At 45.7% G+C, this 17,188-nt stretch overlaps 1 protein-coding gene across 1 annotated transcript in view; it reads right to left on the bottom strand.

The window, feature by feature from the left end:
- Positions 1-17,188, bottom strand: part of NOP14 (NOP14 nucleolar protein) — a 423,446-nt gene that overhangs the window by 142,616 nt on the left and 263,642 nt on the right. The window contains exon 10 of the mRNA XM_069632061.1: positions 2,608-2,693. Coding sequence (XP_069488162.1) covers positions 2,608-2,693 — 86 coding nt within the window. The remainder of the gene's footprint in view (positions 1-2,607; positions 2,694-17,188) is intronic.

The raw sequence follows: 17,188 nt of genomic DNA, 5'->3' as shown, positions 1-17,188 counted from the left end.
TTCTGTGCATTACCGCAGCTGATTTGACAGCCGGAGTAAAAATCATACAAAAATGAGTGAAGTATGTTCAACAGCGAGAAAGGAGCTACCATGCATATCCCCAGCACTCCACATAAGGTTAGGTGTACTGGTCTCACTATATAAAAAGTAAAAGGGATCTGCAAGGTAAGTTAAGAGAAATTAAAAAGGAAGCCCAAATGTCAAACTAGAAAAACTGCACAGAAAGTGCTGTGTGCTGCAATAATAACATATAGATGGCCAAAAGGTTATAGGAAAGAATAGATTCAAAAGTAAACTATGCATAGTCAGAAAAATGACCATAAATAGTGTAAAAGTGTGTAAGTGAGGAAAAAGGTTCCTGAGTGAGTGGGAACATGGAAAAAGAATCTGCAAGTCTAGCAAAAAGTGCTCGGGGTCTTACAGTGGAAGGAGATTTAGCATAGAAATAAAAATCTAACCCAACAGGGATAAACAACTACCTGACATGATTTCACAATCACCAAACCACAGCCAGAAAACAGGAGGACCAGGCCCATCAAGAATACAAGTGTGGAGGGACACCAACTCCAAGACTGAGTGACTTGCTGGACCCAAGTATGCAGGAACCATACTTTCTAAAACATGGTCTGCACATTTGGACTCAGGATCATTGATCCACCTGAAGCAGGGGATATGCCATAATGCTCTATAAAATGGGCATAAAATAAGCAGTAGATGTTTTCTAACAATATCTAAAACAATCTACATGCAATAAACATGATTGTACAGGCAAGTCAAATATTCAAATCCATAGTTTAAAAGTTCCAGAAATGCTGTCGATAGGAACGAAAAAGACAAATTCAATAGTCAATTCCAGGTTGTATGGAAAACAGGCAAGTTTTACAAGAGTTCCACAGAAGCTGCAGAAAAGGCAACCTATGGCCTGGTGGGGATGGAAGGCTCTTCCATAGGCCCCCAAATCAGAAGGTTGCCGACGTGAACCACAATGCCAGAATGTCAGTAGCAGACTTCACAGTGGCAGTACTAAGGAACAAAGACTGCACACAGAGCATTAAGGTACTGTTGACAGCCACCAGTGATGGATTTAAGGCCGAATGACACAAAGGATGTGAAAAGAGCTGCAGAGTCCTGAAGAAACAGTCCACAGTTCCGAGGGTACTGTGGCTAGTTTAGAGGTCAGTCTTTCTGATGGTAATGGTTCCTATTCCCGATCAAATTACTGCACCAAAGCCCCAAGGGGCAGAATGTTTGCAGCAACAAAGAGGCCAGCAGCCTTGCAGGAGACATTTCACAAGAAAGATGCAACAGTACTGGCCTTTCATAACAGGCCTTTGATGCTCAGATGAGACTGGGATCGAAATAAGGATTTGATTAGCAGGAGCCAAAAGCAGCATCTGGGTTTCGGCATCTCCAGTAAGCAGGAGCTATCGCTGGAAACCAGGAGCTATTATGGCATATAGTGTGCTGGAAATGTAACTCCCCAAGGATATGCAAACTATAAACTTTTGTGAATTAAATATCACCGATTAGGCTTTAAACATCTTCTGGATGTGTCTTACTGCATTCATGCACATTCCTAAATGCACAGGATTAATGTCATATGGATATATTTGCATGGCATCAGTTGGCCTGTAGAACCAAATATAGCTCCTGGTAACTTGATTTTAAGGCAACCAGGAGCTCCTGGGCTATACCCAGGAGCTAAATGGCTCCCAGCTCTCCTCACTTTCGAACCCTGTGAGGACAAAGGACTGGATAGAAGAGTTCAAAGCAGAGCACAACTTCAGTGGCCTATCCCAAGGAGTCACATGACTGAGCAGACACTTTTGAATGACAAACAAAAAGCTTTAAGTGCCGACTCAGACATCATAGGCACCGGTTAAAGTAATGGTCCACGAGCTCCATGGGGTGGAAGGGCTTCAGTGCAAGAATCTAGCTGTCCTTGCTGGATTAGAGGGATGATGAGGTCGAGACAGGATTCCTTCTGGTCAAAAAGATGCAGTATTTCACCTTAATGGACATTTGAAATTAGCAGCACAAGGTCCCAGCAGAATCTTCTACTTGGCCATAGATCCATGTAGGTTCTGAGGAATTACTCTAAAATGTTTACTTTCTATCCAGTGTGTGCTCCCTCTTGGATCTGTGTGTTTAGGACTCTACCACAGGCCAAGAACAAGAAAGCATGGTTACATTTTATTTTTAAATGATTGCTCACGTTTTATTTTTATTTAATTAATTTTCGTATCTAAGTGTTCTCTATTTTTAGTTCCTTTACATTTGTTATGTTTCTGAATTTATAAAGTGTTCCATCACCATAAACGGCCTCAGGACTAGATGCTAGGGCAGGAAGTGTTGCTTAACAAGTAAACAAAGTGACATGCCTGGATATTTACAATGTTGTAAATCAAATATTTACAGTTTTTGAACTTCAATTCAATACCGTATTTTGGAGCACAAAACAAACAATTGCGTAATACAGGGAAATGTATAGATGTCCCAGCTTTATATAAACTAGCAGAGGGAAAGCAAAGTTTGAACTTTTAGCAGTAAAGGAGCAATTCACTCCCAAACAATCCATATAAAGTCCATTAAAAGATTTCTACTCACACAATCATCTTGTCAATTGTTGCCAACTGTTGTGGGTCACTCACTGCCAGCTCACCAATGTACTCCAAGAGAAAGCCAAACAATTTCTGCAAAAATACAATCGAAAACAAACAAGATGACTGTACTGGATATTTCAAGAAGCCAATCCTATAATTTCTTTAACATTATTTTGATTTTTTCCTTGCATTCATACGCTAAGCCTTGAAGCAAACAACTGCCATGTCATTAGACTCGTACAAACCTAGCAAAAACACCTAATAAACCGACAGATAATACAGGCAAAACTCATGGAACCCTACACCCCTCAAAATGAGTTACAATTGTAAGTTTCTTAAGTAATAGACCATGGGTATAGTATCTTTCAGAATAACTTATACAGCAACATCGCTTAGTAAAACCATCTGCAACATATATGCAAACTTTTCCAATTTACGATAACCCTAGCTTATGAGAGTCCCAGTGTTCAGGGGGCCCTAGGTCACCAGAGGTTAGGGTGACCAGACATCCCAGTTTTGCCAGGACTGTTCTGGCATTTGGTGCTCTGTCCGCCTTTCTCAAGATTATGTTCCCATTGGAAACTGCAGTGGTCCCGGTTTTGTGTAGTCTTTATAGCTGGCGGGCAGGAATGCACAATCTCGCGCAGAATAAATGCTGCATTTTACAACTTTTTTAGTTTGTGATAAATTAATGTGTTTCTTTGAACAGTAACACGTATACCCCTTCTCCTCCAAAAGCTACCGAAGTGTAGTGCCTTGACAGACACTTTCAAGAGTTAGTCCTACTTTTATGTAAATTGCCCTTTCCAGGTTTTTTACTTTTTAAATCTGGTCACCCTACCTGAGGTTAGAAGTTGGAGCAGGATAGGCAGGATACAGTGTTCGAAGTTCAACGGGATCTCTTCTGGGTTTGCAGGTGGGTTTTTCAAGTCAAGTTCCTTGTGAAGTCGACTCAAGGACCAGTGACCTAAGGCAGGATAGAGTACAATGGGTTGTCAACCCCAATGTATCTATGGGAGCCCTAGAGGGGTGCAGATACAGCCATCTACCTCTAAATGAAGAAATTGTTAATGCAGGACGGTTCCAGTGAAGAGGCAACAGCAGACTCGGTCAGAGGTTAATCGGTCTTGACGACAGAACAAGGGGACTTCGGTGGATCTGGCGACAGCTGTTGTGTAGCGGATGCCTAGCAACGGATGTTCTTGGTTTTGGCTTGTTGACACCTTTTCCAGGCTCGGTTGAAGGATGGATATTGGGACAGTAGACTTCTCCTTTTTCTTGGTCCTTGTCTCATGTGAGGGGACTTTGGGGAGCTGTATCGGGTCTCTGCACGTCAAGCTTGATGCCCACAAAGTTACAGGTGGATTCATTCTTCGGGTGACTACGCACAGCACAGGATCACGGGTGTTAGGGAGAATTCTCTGTAAGGCTAATTTCCCAAACCTAGCGAGTCCCCCCAGCAGCTTTGCTGGATTTTTGGGGTTTATTTTTTTCCCTCCTGCTAATAGTGAGATTCTTTTACTCCCACTCTTAGACATGATTTGAGGTGTTCCTTTATCTTTCAATGTGTTTTATGGGCTATGGGGTCTTTTACTCCATAGGGTCTGTGTTTTTTTTTATGTGGGTTACACAGCACCCTCCGTGCCGTAACCCAGGGGTTTCGGAGCGACCCCCCCAACATCGACTCCATACCCTGGGACTGACTACTGTCTCCCAGGGCATGTAAGGTCACCATTGGCTTTACTAGTCCCAAATTATTAACAGAAACCAGTACAAACCATCATATGGTGGACGTACTGGTCGGGTCAATTCGATTGCCCCGGGGTCTGTTCGAGGGGGCACGTCTCCATCGCCCCTGATCGAGTTTTGGCTGGTGGCAGTGGATACTATTTATATTCGACCGCGAATATATCTCTATGGGATTTTCCCATTGTTCGAGGCTACCAACTTTAATTATTTAATTCTTATAGCCTTGAACATACCGCCGGTTTATTTATTTAATATTAATTCACCGGTTGGTATTTTTTGCCAGAACTCGATTCTAAAATGGCGTTTGTGTTCTCTTCTGTGACTCCAACCCAAGTCGAGCCCTTTGTTCCACTTTTTGGCGGGCTTCTCCACAGAAGCCTCCAAAAGTGGTGCCACTCTGGGTACCACAGGGGGTGTGGGAGGGGGTTTAGGCACCCTGGACTGAGTTCCCTTGGTAACTCAAGTCGCACTCTTGTGTGATTGGCCCAAGTGGTGAGCAGGCCAGCTCACCACTTAGCATGTTTGATTGACAGCTAGGCTGAGTGAATGGGGGTGTGCTGCATAAAAGCAGGGCTTTGGGGACTGGAACTTCAGAAGTTGCCACAGAGAGAATCCGAGGAGGGAGAAGCTGAGCCGACCTGCAACGACGACACCACCGGTGGAGCCCTGCTGAACCGTCTCACCACTTCTCCCGACGACAGAGGAGATCTCCAGTCCGGAGAGTCTTCTTCCTTGGACTGGTGGGGATAACCAGTTTTGCCTTCTTTTCACCTTCCTGGAGCATCTCGTGGCCGCCTTGCCCGTGCCAAGCACCCCGGCAACCGGAATACCACAGTTTACCACTACCGCAAAGAGAAGGGTAGTACCTTGTAACCGGAGAACTCTGCGGCTGGTCTCTTCCCTGGCAGTGCAACGACCTTCATCTATCCTCCACGGCGAGACCTCTTCTTTCTCTGGACGAAACACTGACTTGCACCTGCTGCCAGGAACAACTGCCCCCGCTGGAGCTTCCTTCACACTTAAGGTACTGTGTCCCGCCTGGCTTCCCTTGCGACAGATCGTTCGGGGTGACACTAAAGCCTCGACTTTCTATCCTGGGCTAGCCTGGGACAACCTAGCTAACTTTTCCTGACTTTAATTTCATCCTTTTTGTGCGAACTATCTACAAGACTCTTTGGGCATAACCCCACTGTGTGAACCTGGACCCCTTCTGCTTGCTCTCTCCAAGAGTGGGCCTTGCAATTGACTTCCTTGCCCTCCAGTAGAACTCTGCCTATCCGGCCTTACTGTGGTTCTTTGTAAAAGTATTGAAACTTGTGTGCTTCCTTAAGTCTGCCTTTTTCCCTCCCTTTCTTTACAACTTATTAGTGTCACCTTATGTTAAGCGCTGACTTCTCAGCCACAGCTACCAAGTGAATCTGCGTGGTACAGACTGCTACCAAGTGGGTTTACTGCCAAGCACCTGTAGTCTTAAATCTTTTGCGGTGCTCCCTAAGGGAACTGCACAGGTTTCTGCCTAACACCGGGTGTTGGCGAACTGAAGGCTGTGGAGATCACAGCTGTTCCAGGCAGGGCGCAAAATGCTGTTCGTCTTGGGACTGGTTAGGCCCACTGTTAGGGAGATTTATCCATTTTATGCCAAATCCCCTCTCTTTGTGAGACCCCTTGCACTTTTTGCTCAGACCATGGGAACCCTATGCATTGTGCTGTTACTTTATATTATGGAGTCATGCTTTCCCTCCATACTTTCCAAGGCATCAGTGTTTCACTTTTGCATCGCAGTGCACCCTTTGTGCAGTGTTGCTGGGAGCTCTTTGGGCTCTCTTTCATTTTCCTTAAGGACCACTGTTCTCAATGTTAGGATGAAACTTTTTAATCCTTCTTAGCTTTTCCTTTTGAGAGATCAGCACACACCACCCTATGTGGAGTGGTGAGGGCTTACCTAGTATCCCCTTTCTCTCTGCTCCTGAAACATTTGTTACACTGACAATCCTACAGTTATGGCTGGTGGTAGTGGACGTGTTCCGACTTTTGTGCTATTTTTGCTTGCATGCTATCTTCATAGCTGTGGCTGGCACAGAAGGGTCACCTTTGTTCCAACATGGTGGCTTCTTTCTTGTATCGCCATTTCTTGTGTGGTTGTCCTTTCTTGGTCCTTCTACCATCCTGGGTGGGGGAGGTCCTGGTTTGAGTTTTGTCTTCGGCAGCAACCCTTTGTGTAGCCCGTTGAGGCTCCAGTTTGTCTGCGAGGACAGGAAACATGGGAGGACCCTGAAACTCTTCTTTCTCTCATCTTCTGGGGTGCCTGAAAGGAATCCATTCCCACTGGTGGCTGGCTGTATTGATTGGACAGCCACACAGCCATTTCTGTAAACTGCACAGAGAGTTTTCAGACGATGAGCGTGAAATCCTGATAAAAGGCGAGGTTCCTGAGACAGAAGGCAAGTCGACCTCTGAACATAAGATCCAAAGAATAAGATGACCAGAGACGCCTGCAGACCCTTCCAGTAACTGCGAAGAGATAACTGCTGTTCTGACCCAATTTGTGAATCGACAGAGGAGCTCCGAAGGGGACGACTCCTTCCCTTTGGCTGGTGGGACAAACTAGCCTTAAAATGACCTGCAGAGCGAGCCTCTACCCCGATGTGCTGTGACCTACCTTCCTGAGCAGCAAACCGCCAATACTAGGGGACTTCCGACCCATTTGCAGTGCATCATCTTCCCATGAACAAATACCCCAAGAACTTTGGTGAGCTCCAGTTGGACCTCCTGAGACAGGACCCCCTTCCTCAAAGTCCCCTGAGAGTGCAGGACCGAAGTATCAAGGCGGATTGATCGGGCGGTAAGGGGTTCATCCTAGAAGCCTGTGAAAAGACACCAAAACTGCAGACTGATGTGGGAGTATGAAGAATTCCTTGCCGAGAGTCCTTTCTCTCGACTGCTGCTGCAACATCCCTTCCAGTGTCCTTCCATTCATCACCAAGAACAAGGAACAGCAGACCGGGTCCACCCCTGCTGCACCGTGAAAGAATCCTGCTGCACCTTCTTCATCAGGCTTCTGGTACTGTGGGACTCGGGGTAATACTTACCTCAAGCCATTTTGACACTCCTCTGTTGCTGAAGTGCTGATTCCGGTATTTGGGTGTTCACCCATAGCTTTTGCCATGGCCCAACACTTGTGTGCCTAAAGGGAGCCTTTCCCAAGGTCCCTGAAAAACGTTTGACCCACAAAAGCATTCTACTTACTTGTAATTGAGAATCATATGGAACTTTCTGCTGCTGTGCCTTACCTGCTTTCCCTCCAATCTGACTTTGAAGAACTCCTATCTAGATAGGGATGGACTGCTAAAGTCTCAAGGCCATTGAAAAGAATTACTACAAGTGTTTGAACGTGCTGAACTGCTATTGCTGGTGCTAAATAACCCTTTTTATTCCTACAACAGAAACTTTCTGAGTTGCTGTAACAAGTGATTTTACTTACCATTGATCTGTATAATTCCATACTATTGGTTTACTCGCCTAAAGTATTGCTTAAGTTTCCTATTGTGTTGAAACTCTGTCCATAGAGTCCAGGACCCAAGATAGCACCGGAAAGGAGAAAGCATCAATAGCTGTGCCTCCTGGTCACCCTGAGGGGCAGAGACTTGCGATAAGGATAAGGTTTGCCGATCATGAAGTTGTACAGAAGCTCTTTGAGACATAATTACGGAGAATTCTCATAAATGTGCTAATTCTCTTCACCTTAGAGACCCCCAGCAACTTTGTTGGATTTTGAGGACTTGATTTTTTTTACCTGACGAGGGTGAGCCTTTTTTACCGACTCATGTATTTTGATGTGTGTTTTACTAGTGTTCTTTGATTATGGAGTTTTAGACAACTCCATAGGCATCATATTTTCATGTGTGTTACACAGCACCCTCAGTGCTGAAAACACAGGGAAGCCTTTCCAGGCTGTCCCAAGGTGTAAATACCTTCTCTGGGATAAACTACTGTTTCCCAGAGAATGTAAATTTAAATTGACTTTACTAGTCTTTTTAAATTCCTAGACCCAACACACACTATCTTACAAATAGAGTGCTGGAGGGGTTACCGAGTATCCCCTGTGTCTAGATACCCATGTAGCAGTCTAATGCCACCCTTTCCTATCGAAATGGCTGCTGGCAGTGGTTTTACAATGAACTTTCCATGATTTTTCCCAACCGCGACCACCGGTAGTGTTAAATTGCGGGAGCCATGTTTTTCAAGATGGTGCCAGAGCCTCCTTTGTTTAAACGGGTCCCGGTCTTCTTTTTTAGCCATTTCTTCTTAGAAAGGTCCTTCTAGAGTGTGTGCCAAACTAGGTTTGGTCCCTTTATTCCAGGACTGAAGACCGCCTCTGGCGCTTGAGTGTCTGGGCTGGACAGGAAGTGAGAGGGAGGTGCCTGAAACGCCCTGTGCTTAGACCCAAATGCACTCTGGCATGCTTGGCTGGCTGACAGTCCGGCAAGGGCAGCCACCCTGCTGGGTGAGTAGCAGCTAGGCTCGAATGAATGAGAGAAAACTGTTTAAAAGCCAAGTCTCTTGGCTTGGAAGGCAGAGTTGACCACTGGAACGAAAGAACCGAAGATGAGCTGGAAGAGGATGGCTGCTGCAACTACTGGACCGTTGGTTTGCCCAGTGGAGCACTGCTGCAGGTCTGAATCGCCACGTTCATCTCGACAGAGAAGCCCTTCAAGGAGGACTTCTTCCTTTGAGTTGGTAGGATCAATCAACTCAATCAAAGCCACCTGGATACCATTCCCAGCGCTGGTTAGGATTAACCAGGGGGAAGGACACCAGCTTGTGTGCTTGAAGAACAGATACTCTAACTGAAGTGACTCCATTTTGTCAGCGTTTACCGACAATCCCGTGCAGTGCAGGAGTCCCCAGACGTCCTCCCTCTTGTCCCCACGACTGAGGCTCAGGAACCACTGGGGATAGTGCCCTAATAGAACAGCCATCTCCCACGATAAATTTGTTTCGACTAGTGGGCGACGCTGAAATATACCCAGCTGATTGGTGAAGAGCGTTTCTTTAGCAAGGATTTAAGGAAGATGACGAAGGGCGCGGAGGGGCGGGGGGTCTAAGAAAGGCCCAATGGATTCCTTCACCAGCTTGCAAACACTGGCGGCGAGAACACACTACCAAACACGGATGCACCTACACCACCGGCTGATAACGCTAGAGAAGACCAACTACTGACAACAGTACAGGCCGGCTTTAGGTCTAAATTGGACGACATAGTTGCAACAATAGGGTCTCTCAAATCGAAACTGGAGGAGGAGAGTGGACGGATAAATGAGGTCGAACGTCGAATTAGTGTAACAGAGGACTAAGTTGATCAACATGATCAGGATATAACCACATCTGAAACTAGAACTGTCCAAGATAAAGGGCAAATGTGATGACGGAGTCTAGTTCCAGGAGAAATAATGTGCGCATCGTTGGAATCCCAGAATCCGCCTGAAAATGCCTAATGGAAACATTTGTGGAGTCGCTCCTCAAGTCCCTGTTAGCTACAGGCTTATTCTCCAAACAGTTTTTGGTTGAAAGAGCTCATCGCACCCTGGCCCCAATTCCAAGGCCTGGGGCCCCTCCCCACATTATTATTGCAAGACTCTTGAATTACAGGGACAGGGACCTTATCCTGAGGCTCTCGAGAGAACAAGGAATGCTAAAATATGAGGCAAGCAATAGACACATCTATCCAGACTTCAAAGCAGGGATACAGGCTCAGAAGAACATATGACCCGGTGAAGAGACAATTGAGACGGCGGCGGGTTCCAGATGCATCGATATTTCCAGCAAAACTTAAGATACAACAAGGAGGCAGGGTGCTCTTTTTCGAGAATCCTACCAAGGCCATGAACTATGTGGAGTCTTCCATTCCGATCCCACCTCAACTGCGAAACGCATATCAGAACAAACATCCAAGGCCCGAGAACAAGAGAGGGGAGCCTGTTATAGAGTTTACTGGGTATGGCAGCAGTTGGATCAAGCAGTAGAGGGGTACAGATTACATTTTTGACCTGGAATGTGCGGGGGTTCAACAATCCTACTAAGGCAAGGAAATTCATATGTTTCATGGCATGTGCCCAAGATACTAATGTTGCAGGAAACACACCCTGAAAAAGGGGAATTCATTCTTTGCACTCAACTAGGGCCCACTGAGATTACACGGAATACTCCACGCAAGCGCAAGGTGTTCTCACCCTTATTCATCCCTTGTTGGGCTTCCGGTTCTCAAAGCGTAGCGTTGACCCACAGGGTCGATATGTACTAGTATGAGGAGAAATAGCCGGCCCCCCCAGTCGTATTGGTCAATACATAGGGGCCCAATTTGGACAACCTAGGGTTTTACCATTTAATTGCTGAAATGTTCCTTTTGCTGGGTAGACCCGAGTAATATGGGGTGGGGGGTGGCAATTTTAATACCATTTTAGACACAAGATTGGATAGGTCCTTGTGTACCTCACGCGTGCTTACCAGAGCTGCTGTGCAAACACATCTTCAAATATTGCTATGCCTCCCCCTCACTGACATTTGGCGGACTCTACATCCACAAAGTAAGGAATTCACATATTACTCCTCAGTCCAGTCTCAGTCTTGCATAGATGTCTGGTTGATTACTCCACAGTTAGCTGCCATGGTTCAGAATTGCACTATCCTTCTACATACCTTGTCCGACCATTCCCCATTTTCCTTTAGCCTGGAGATCTTGGATTATCCGGTACGGACCCCAAGCTGGAGAATGCCTCCTTCCCTTCGCAGAGATTCCAGTGCGACCGATTCCTTACATGTCGAAATTACTGAATTTTTCAGGATTAATGAGGGCTCGGTCCGAGCACACTCAGTGCTTGGGGAGACCTTTAAGGTGTGGGTTAGAAGCATCATTATGGCCAAGACTCTCAAAAGTATTAGATCCGAGTTGGGCCGGTGGAAAATCAACTCGGTGAACTGGAAAATGGATCCAGTAGATTGCATAGGGAGGAGACTTTGGCACAGATACAGGAGTTTTGGATGAATTCCATAAGCTGGCAGACCAGGAAATACTGTTGATTGCCCACTAGAGCAAGGAAGTATGACGATAAAACAGTTGGCCAAACTGGTGAAAACCGAGAATCACAGACAACATATAACCAACATTCATGGCCCGATAGCACTGTGAGGACACGTGAAAAAGATATTAAGGAAATATTTGCTAATATCTACTCTACACTATATTCTAATCATGACCAGGTTATGGCGGGGGAGCTTTCCTAATACTTAGAAATAGAGTTACCAACACGGTCGCGAGTCCAGGCTCACTCTGGAACTACCTGTAACACTAGATGAGATAGAGGGTACAATAAAGTCATTGGCAACATTCCTGGTAGAGCCAGAGAGACACAGCTGCATCAATGCTCTGGTATTAACAGATGGCACAAGATGTGGAGTGTCAAGGTTACATAAACTGATATAATCTCATCTTCCCCTGCATAATACTATTAAGGAAGTGTGGGAAAAACAAGTGGGACTTACAATAGCAGATGATTGCCAACTGACCAAGTCAATATGCCTGAATGCCGGGCTGCGACTGATCCAATTTAAGGTTCTAAACCAATTGACCTACACCCCCGCTAGAATGGCTAAGTTCACTCCAGATTGTATGGGCGAATGCTCAAAGTGCGGGAGCACATGTATTGGTCATGCCCCCCGGTCTTGACGTTTTGGGGCAAGGTAGCTGAGGCCGTAGAGGACATAGTCAATATCCGCTCTTCACTCGCCCCACTCAATTACTTGTTTTGTGATATTGGGAAAGCTGCAAAACCACAAGAAGATTGTTCAAAGTTTGTGCAGTTGCAACAAAAGTGTATTTTAAAGTGTTGGAAGTCTAAGAATGCACCAAGCCTTGAGGCTTGGCTGTGCCAATGAACTAGAACAAACTATTTGAGCGAGAACAATTCTGAAACTGATGGTACTGGGTAACCAGACACCACCCACTTGTAAATGTAAAAGTTGATGTTTTATTGTGAACATGCTATGCACCACGAATCTGTAATTGTGAACGAGTGTGCTTAATACATGACCATTGATTGAATAAAGATTTAAAATAAAAAAAGAAATAAAGAAGATACCTTCTGGAACTTTAACTTTCCTGCAACTGAAACCTACCCTGCCCTGCCTACAGCTGGCACCTAGACAACTAGGGTTCCTCTTCTGCTTCGGAGAAAACTCATGCTGTAGACTAGGGAAGGAACTTATAAGATAAGGACTCTACTTTGAAAATATAACAAGTGTACTTACTTGCTAAAAAGTTGGTGTGGTAACTGTATCTCTGTGAAAGAAATTACACAGTGTCATCAAGTTTAGGCTTAATTTTAATGGCGTTTCCCTCCCTTCTAAAAAGTATTGGTACGGTTTTAGTATTCTTAACTGAATGAGTTTAAACACTTACCAATAGGGTTTACCTGCTTGAATAACACTGTCCCATTCTTAAAGTGTATCACTGGGTTTTGCTTTCCCTGGTCTGCTTTTTGAGTTAATACTTGTCTTTGAGTTGCCGATAGTCCCTCTTAAAAGTATATTGGTCTTACCTTGCATAAAGAACACTGGGTTGGGCTTCCCTGAATTGCTTTGGTGCTATTCTAAAATAGTTTCACAAAGTTGTTACTTACCTTAGAAACTGTATTCTACACTTCTTAAAATTATACTGGGTATAACTAGCTATTAGATAGCGGATAGTTATGTACCAATAGGTCAGTTACTTAACTTGAAATATATTGTGTCCTTCTTGAAGCGTAATTGGCTTTTTCTTTCCATGATTTGCTTAGTACATTCTGTTCGGGAGAATTCTCTGTTTAGGCTGAATTTCCTAACCTAGTGAGTCCCCCAGCAGCTTTGCTGGATTTCTGGAGTTTGTTTTTTTCTCCTGCCAAGAGTGAGACTCTTTTTCTCCCACTCTTGGACATGATTTGTGGTGTTCCTTTGAATGTTAATGTGTTTCATGGGCTCTTTTACTCCATAGGGTCTCTATGTGTGTTACACCGCATCCTCCTAGCAGTAACACCGGGGGTGTCATAGTGACCCCCCACCATAGACTCCATACCCTGGGACTGACTACTGTCTCCCAGGGCATGTAAAGTCACCATTGGCTTTACTAGTCCCAAATTACTAACAGAACCAGTACAAACCATCATATTGTGGACGTACTGGTAGGGGCAATTCGATTGCCCCTGGGTCTGTTATTCGAGGGGGCACTGTCCCGTCCCCCCTTGTCGAGTTTTGGCTGGTGGCAGTGGATACTACTTTTTATATTCGACCGCAAATATATCTCTATGGGATTTTCCCATTGTTCGAGGCTAATACTTTTTAACATAGCCTCTAACATACCGCCGGTTTATTTATTTAATATTAATTCACCGGTTGGTATTTTCCTCCAGAAATCGTTTTTAAAATGGCATTTGTGTTCGCCTCTGTAACTCCAAACCAAAGGTCAAGCCCTTTGTTCCAGTTTTTGGCGGGCTTCTCCACAGAAGCCTCCAAAAGTGGTGCCACTCTGTCTGGGTACCACAGGGGGTGTGGGAAGGGGTTTAGGCACCCTGGACTGAGTTGCCTTGGCAACTCAAGTCGCACTCTTGTGTGATTGGCCCAAGTGGTGTGCCGGCCGGCTCACCACTTAGCATGTTTGATTGACAGATAGGCTGAGTGAATGGGGGTGTGCTGCATAAAAGCAGGGCTTTTGGGACTGGAACTTCAGAAGTCGCTGCAGGACCTGAAAATCCGACGAGGGAGAAGCTGAGCCGACCTGCTACGACGACACCACTGGTGGAGCCCTGCTGAACCGACTCACCACTTGCCAACGACAGAGGAGATCTCCCTGCTGGAGAGTCTTCTTCCCCTGACTGGTGGGCACAACCAGTTTACCTTCTTTGCTCACATCCCAGGACGTCTTGTAGTCGAATTGCCCGTGCCAAGCACCCCGGCAACCGGATAGCCACTTACCACTGGACCGCAAATAAAAGGACTGCTCCTTTTAATTGAGAACTCCGCGGCTGGTTTCTTCCCTGGCAGTGCAACGGACCCCTGCTTTCCTCCCCGACGAGATCCTCTCTTCCTCCGGACGAAGCACCGACTTGCACCCGCTGCCAGGAACAACTGCCCCCGCTGGAGCGTTCTCACTATTTTAAGGTACCATGTCTGCCAGGCCTCCCTTTCTAAAGATTGCTACAAGGTAACAATAATCCCTTAACCTTCTGGACTGGGCTGGCCGCCTTGACCATCTAACTGGTCCCTTTCTGTTGATCCAACTCCTTCTGAAACTATTGCGAGACTTTTGGGCACTTTTAACCGTGTGACCTTGGACACATTTCAACCGGAGCCTCTTAAAGTGGGTCCGGTCTTGTTAACTTTGACTTTACGGTTTTAACCTGCCTTCTTCTCCTACTGTGTTCTTCCGAAAGGGTTGGGATCTGTTTCCATCTTTGCTCTGCCTTCCTCTCCCTTTTTAACCGATTGATTAGAGTGCCATCTTCGTTAAGCGCTCACCCCGGTCTGAAAAGAAGTGTTGCCTTACTTAAGACTTGTCTAATAATCGTTGAAGGGAGTGTATATCTTTTAGTGGCCGTGTTTCTAAACTGCTTAACATTAGTGCCAGTGTGTTTAACAAGATGTGTTTTTAAATAAATAATTATATCTCTTTTACACCAAGCGCTGGTCAGCGTTTGCTTGCTCTACTGTGTTCTTTTGACCTATTGTGAATACTCTGTATACGCCTAACTCTTCTTGAGAGAAGTCTTACTGCTCAGCCACAGCTACCAGGTAAATCTGGGTGGTACAGACTGCTACCAATTGGGTTTACTGCCAACCACCTGTAGTCTTAAATCTTTTGCAGAAGTCCCAGAGGGAACTGCACAGGTTTCTGCCTAACACTTTCTAAAAAAGTTATTGAGTGTTCATACTTGACATTGAGTAGCTTAAGGCCCCTCCAGAAAGTAAGAGTTGTTTTACTAGCTCTGAACTGAGTTCTAAAAAGTAATGTTGCAAGGTGTATACTTGTGACGGGGTTGGTTTATTATGCGATTTTCATAACCGAGTGTCACTGCATAACTGACAGGCTCTACTATCCTTGAATTATTGTACTAAGGAGTCTGGCTGCTCCATACCTCTTAAAGGCATCTGTATTTTAATATTGCAGTGTTGCTGGGGACCTTTATGGCCCCCTTTGAGATTCTTTTCGTAAATCCTCAAGTAACCACTGTTCTTAAGAATAGAGAGATACATAGTATTCCAAAACTTAATAGTCTGAGAGATGGGTATACAGCACCTCATGTGTAGTGCCAAAGGGATTCCCCGTAACCACCTCTCTGCTCCTGTGATTTCTTTAGTCTCATAGATAATCTCCTAGTTAAGCCTGGTGGCAGTGGATGTATTCTACCAACTATTGTGTACTTTTTATACTGCAGGGTATGTCCATAGCTACGGTAGTGCACAATAGGGGCACCCAAGTACCAACCTGGGGCCTCCCTTCTTTTTTCACCATTACTAGTGTTGTTGTTCTTGGTTAGCCCTTCTTCTACCATTCTGGGAGGGGGGGAGGGTGTCACTGTGTGTGTGTGTGTGTGTGTGTTTTGCTTTTGGCGGGTACCCTTGGGTGTCCCCACCTAGGCTCCAGAGTGACTTGGCAGGCAGGAAGTGGGGCGGAGTGCTTCACCCCCCCTGTGTCCTTTGTCTGCCAGAGTGCCTGAATAGGACCAGCTCTCACGGGGGGGGGGGGGCGGCTTGGCTGTCCTGATTGGACAGTCATATACCACTTTCTGTAAAATGCTGAGAGATTGCAGAGGAGTGTGCTGGAACAGTATAAAAGGTGTGGAGTGAAAAAGTCGATGACTGAAAGCTGAAGTAACCGAAGAAGGAAACGACCGGAGATGCCTGCAGACCTTTTGCAACATTGTGAAGCAACCAGTGCTGCCCTGACCCTGTTTTCTGTGCGACAGAGGAGCTCTGAGACCTGCTGCCCATTTCGAGTGCATCGTTGTGGAAAGGCTGAATCCATCCAAATCTTTGCTGAGCCCTCAAGGACCCTCCAGAGATCCGATCCAACTCGTCCAGACCCACTTAACAGAGTGCGGGACTGCTAGAAGCGAAGAAGATTGACCGGGTGAATCACGTCCTTTGTTGGTGCTGCAGAAAAGGCTCCAAAACCACAGAGTGAACTAAGAAGTTGTTTAAAGTCGTGCCCCAGGTCCTCCCTCGAGACTGCTGCTGAGAGATTCCATCCATTGTCCTGCCTTCAGTCATCAGACCAAGGAATCCAGAGGTCGGGTCCAGAGATGCAACATCACAGAGCATCCAGCACAGACATTTTCTTCTAACCTAATGTACTGTGGGGCAAAAGGTATTGCTCATCCGATTCCAGAAAGTCGCTCCAGAGTGTTGGAGTGCCCGTCGAGGAGTCCAGGGCAACCCCCTCTGACCTTTGACTCAAGCCGCTGCTTGTGTCCCTTTAGAGAGTCCTTTCTCAGGGTCTCCAACGTAGGTTAAACCTTCTTGTATCTTCTTCCTTAGAGACAAGAAAGTATCCACAGGAACTTTTGATTTCTTCTGCTTTGCAAGACTTTAAACCTGATACAAACTACCTTTTAACTAGGGTTGCGTTTTTGACTTTTAAGGACTTACAGTGCTGCGAAACAACCACTAGAACCTGCAGCTCTACTAGGATAACATTAACCAACTATTTTCCTCCCCAAAAATCACCATCTTATATGTGCATGCAGACTAAATAGAATTATTGTATTTTGCGGTGGCGCGGTATTACCGCTAGAACTGTCAAACTCCTG

Source organism: Ambystoma mexicanum, chromosome 6q (genome assembly GCF_040938575.1).
Source record: "Ambystoma mexicanum isolate Mex_15411 chromosome 6q, UKY_AmexF1_1, whole genome shotgun sequence".
Classification (NCBI taxonomy): domain Eukaryota; kingdom Metazoa; phylum Chordata; class Amphibia; order Caudata; family Ambystomatidae; genus Ambystoma; species Ambystoma mexicanum.
This window is presented reverse-complemented; position numbering and strand designations above follow the sequence as displayed.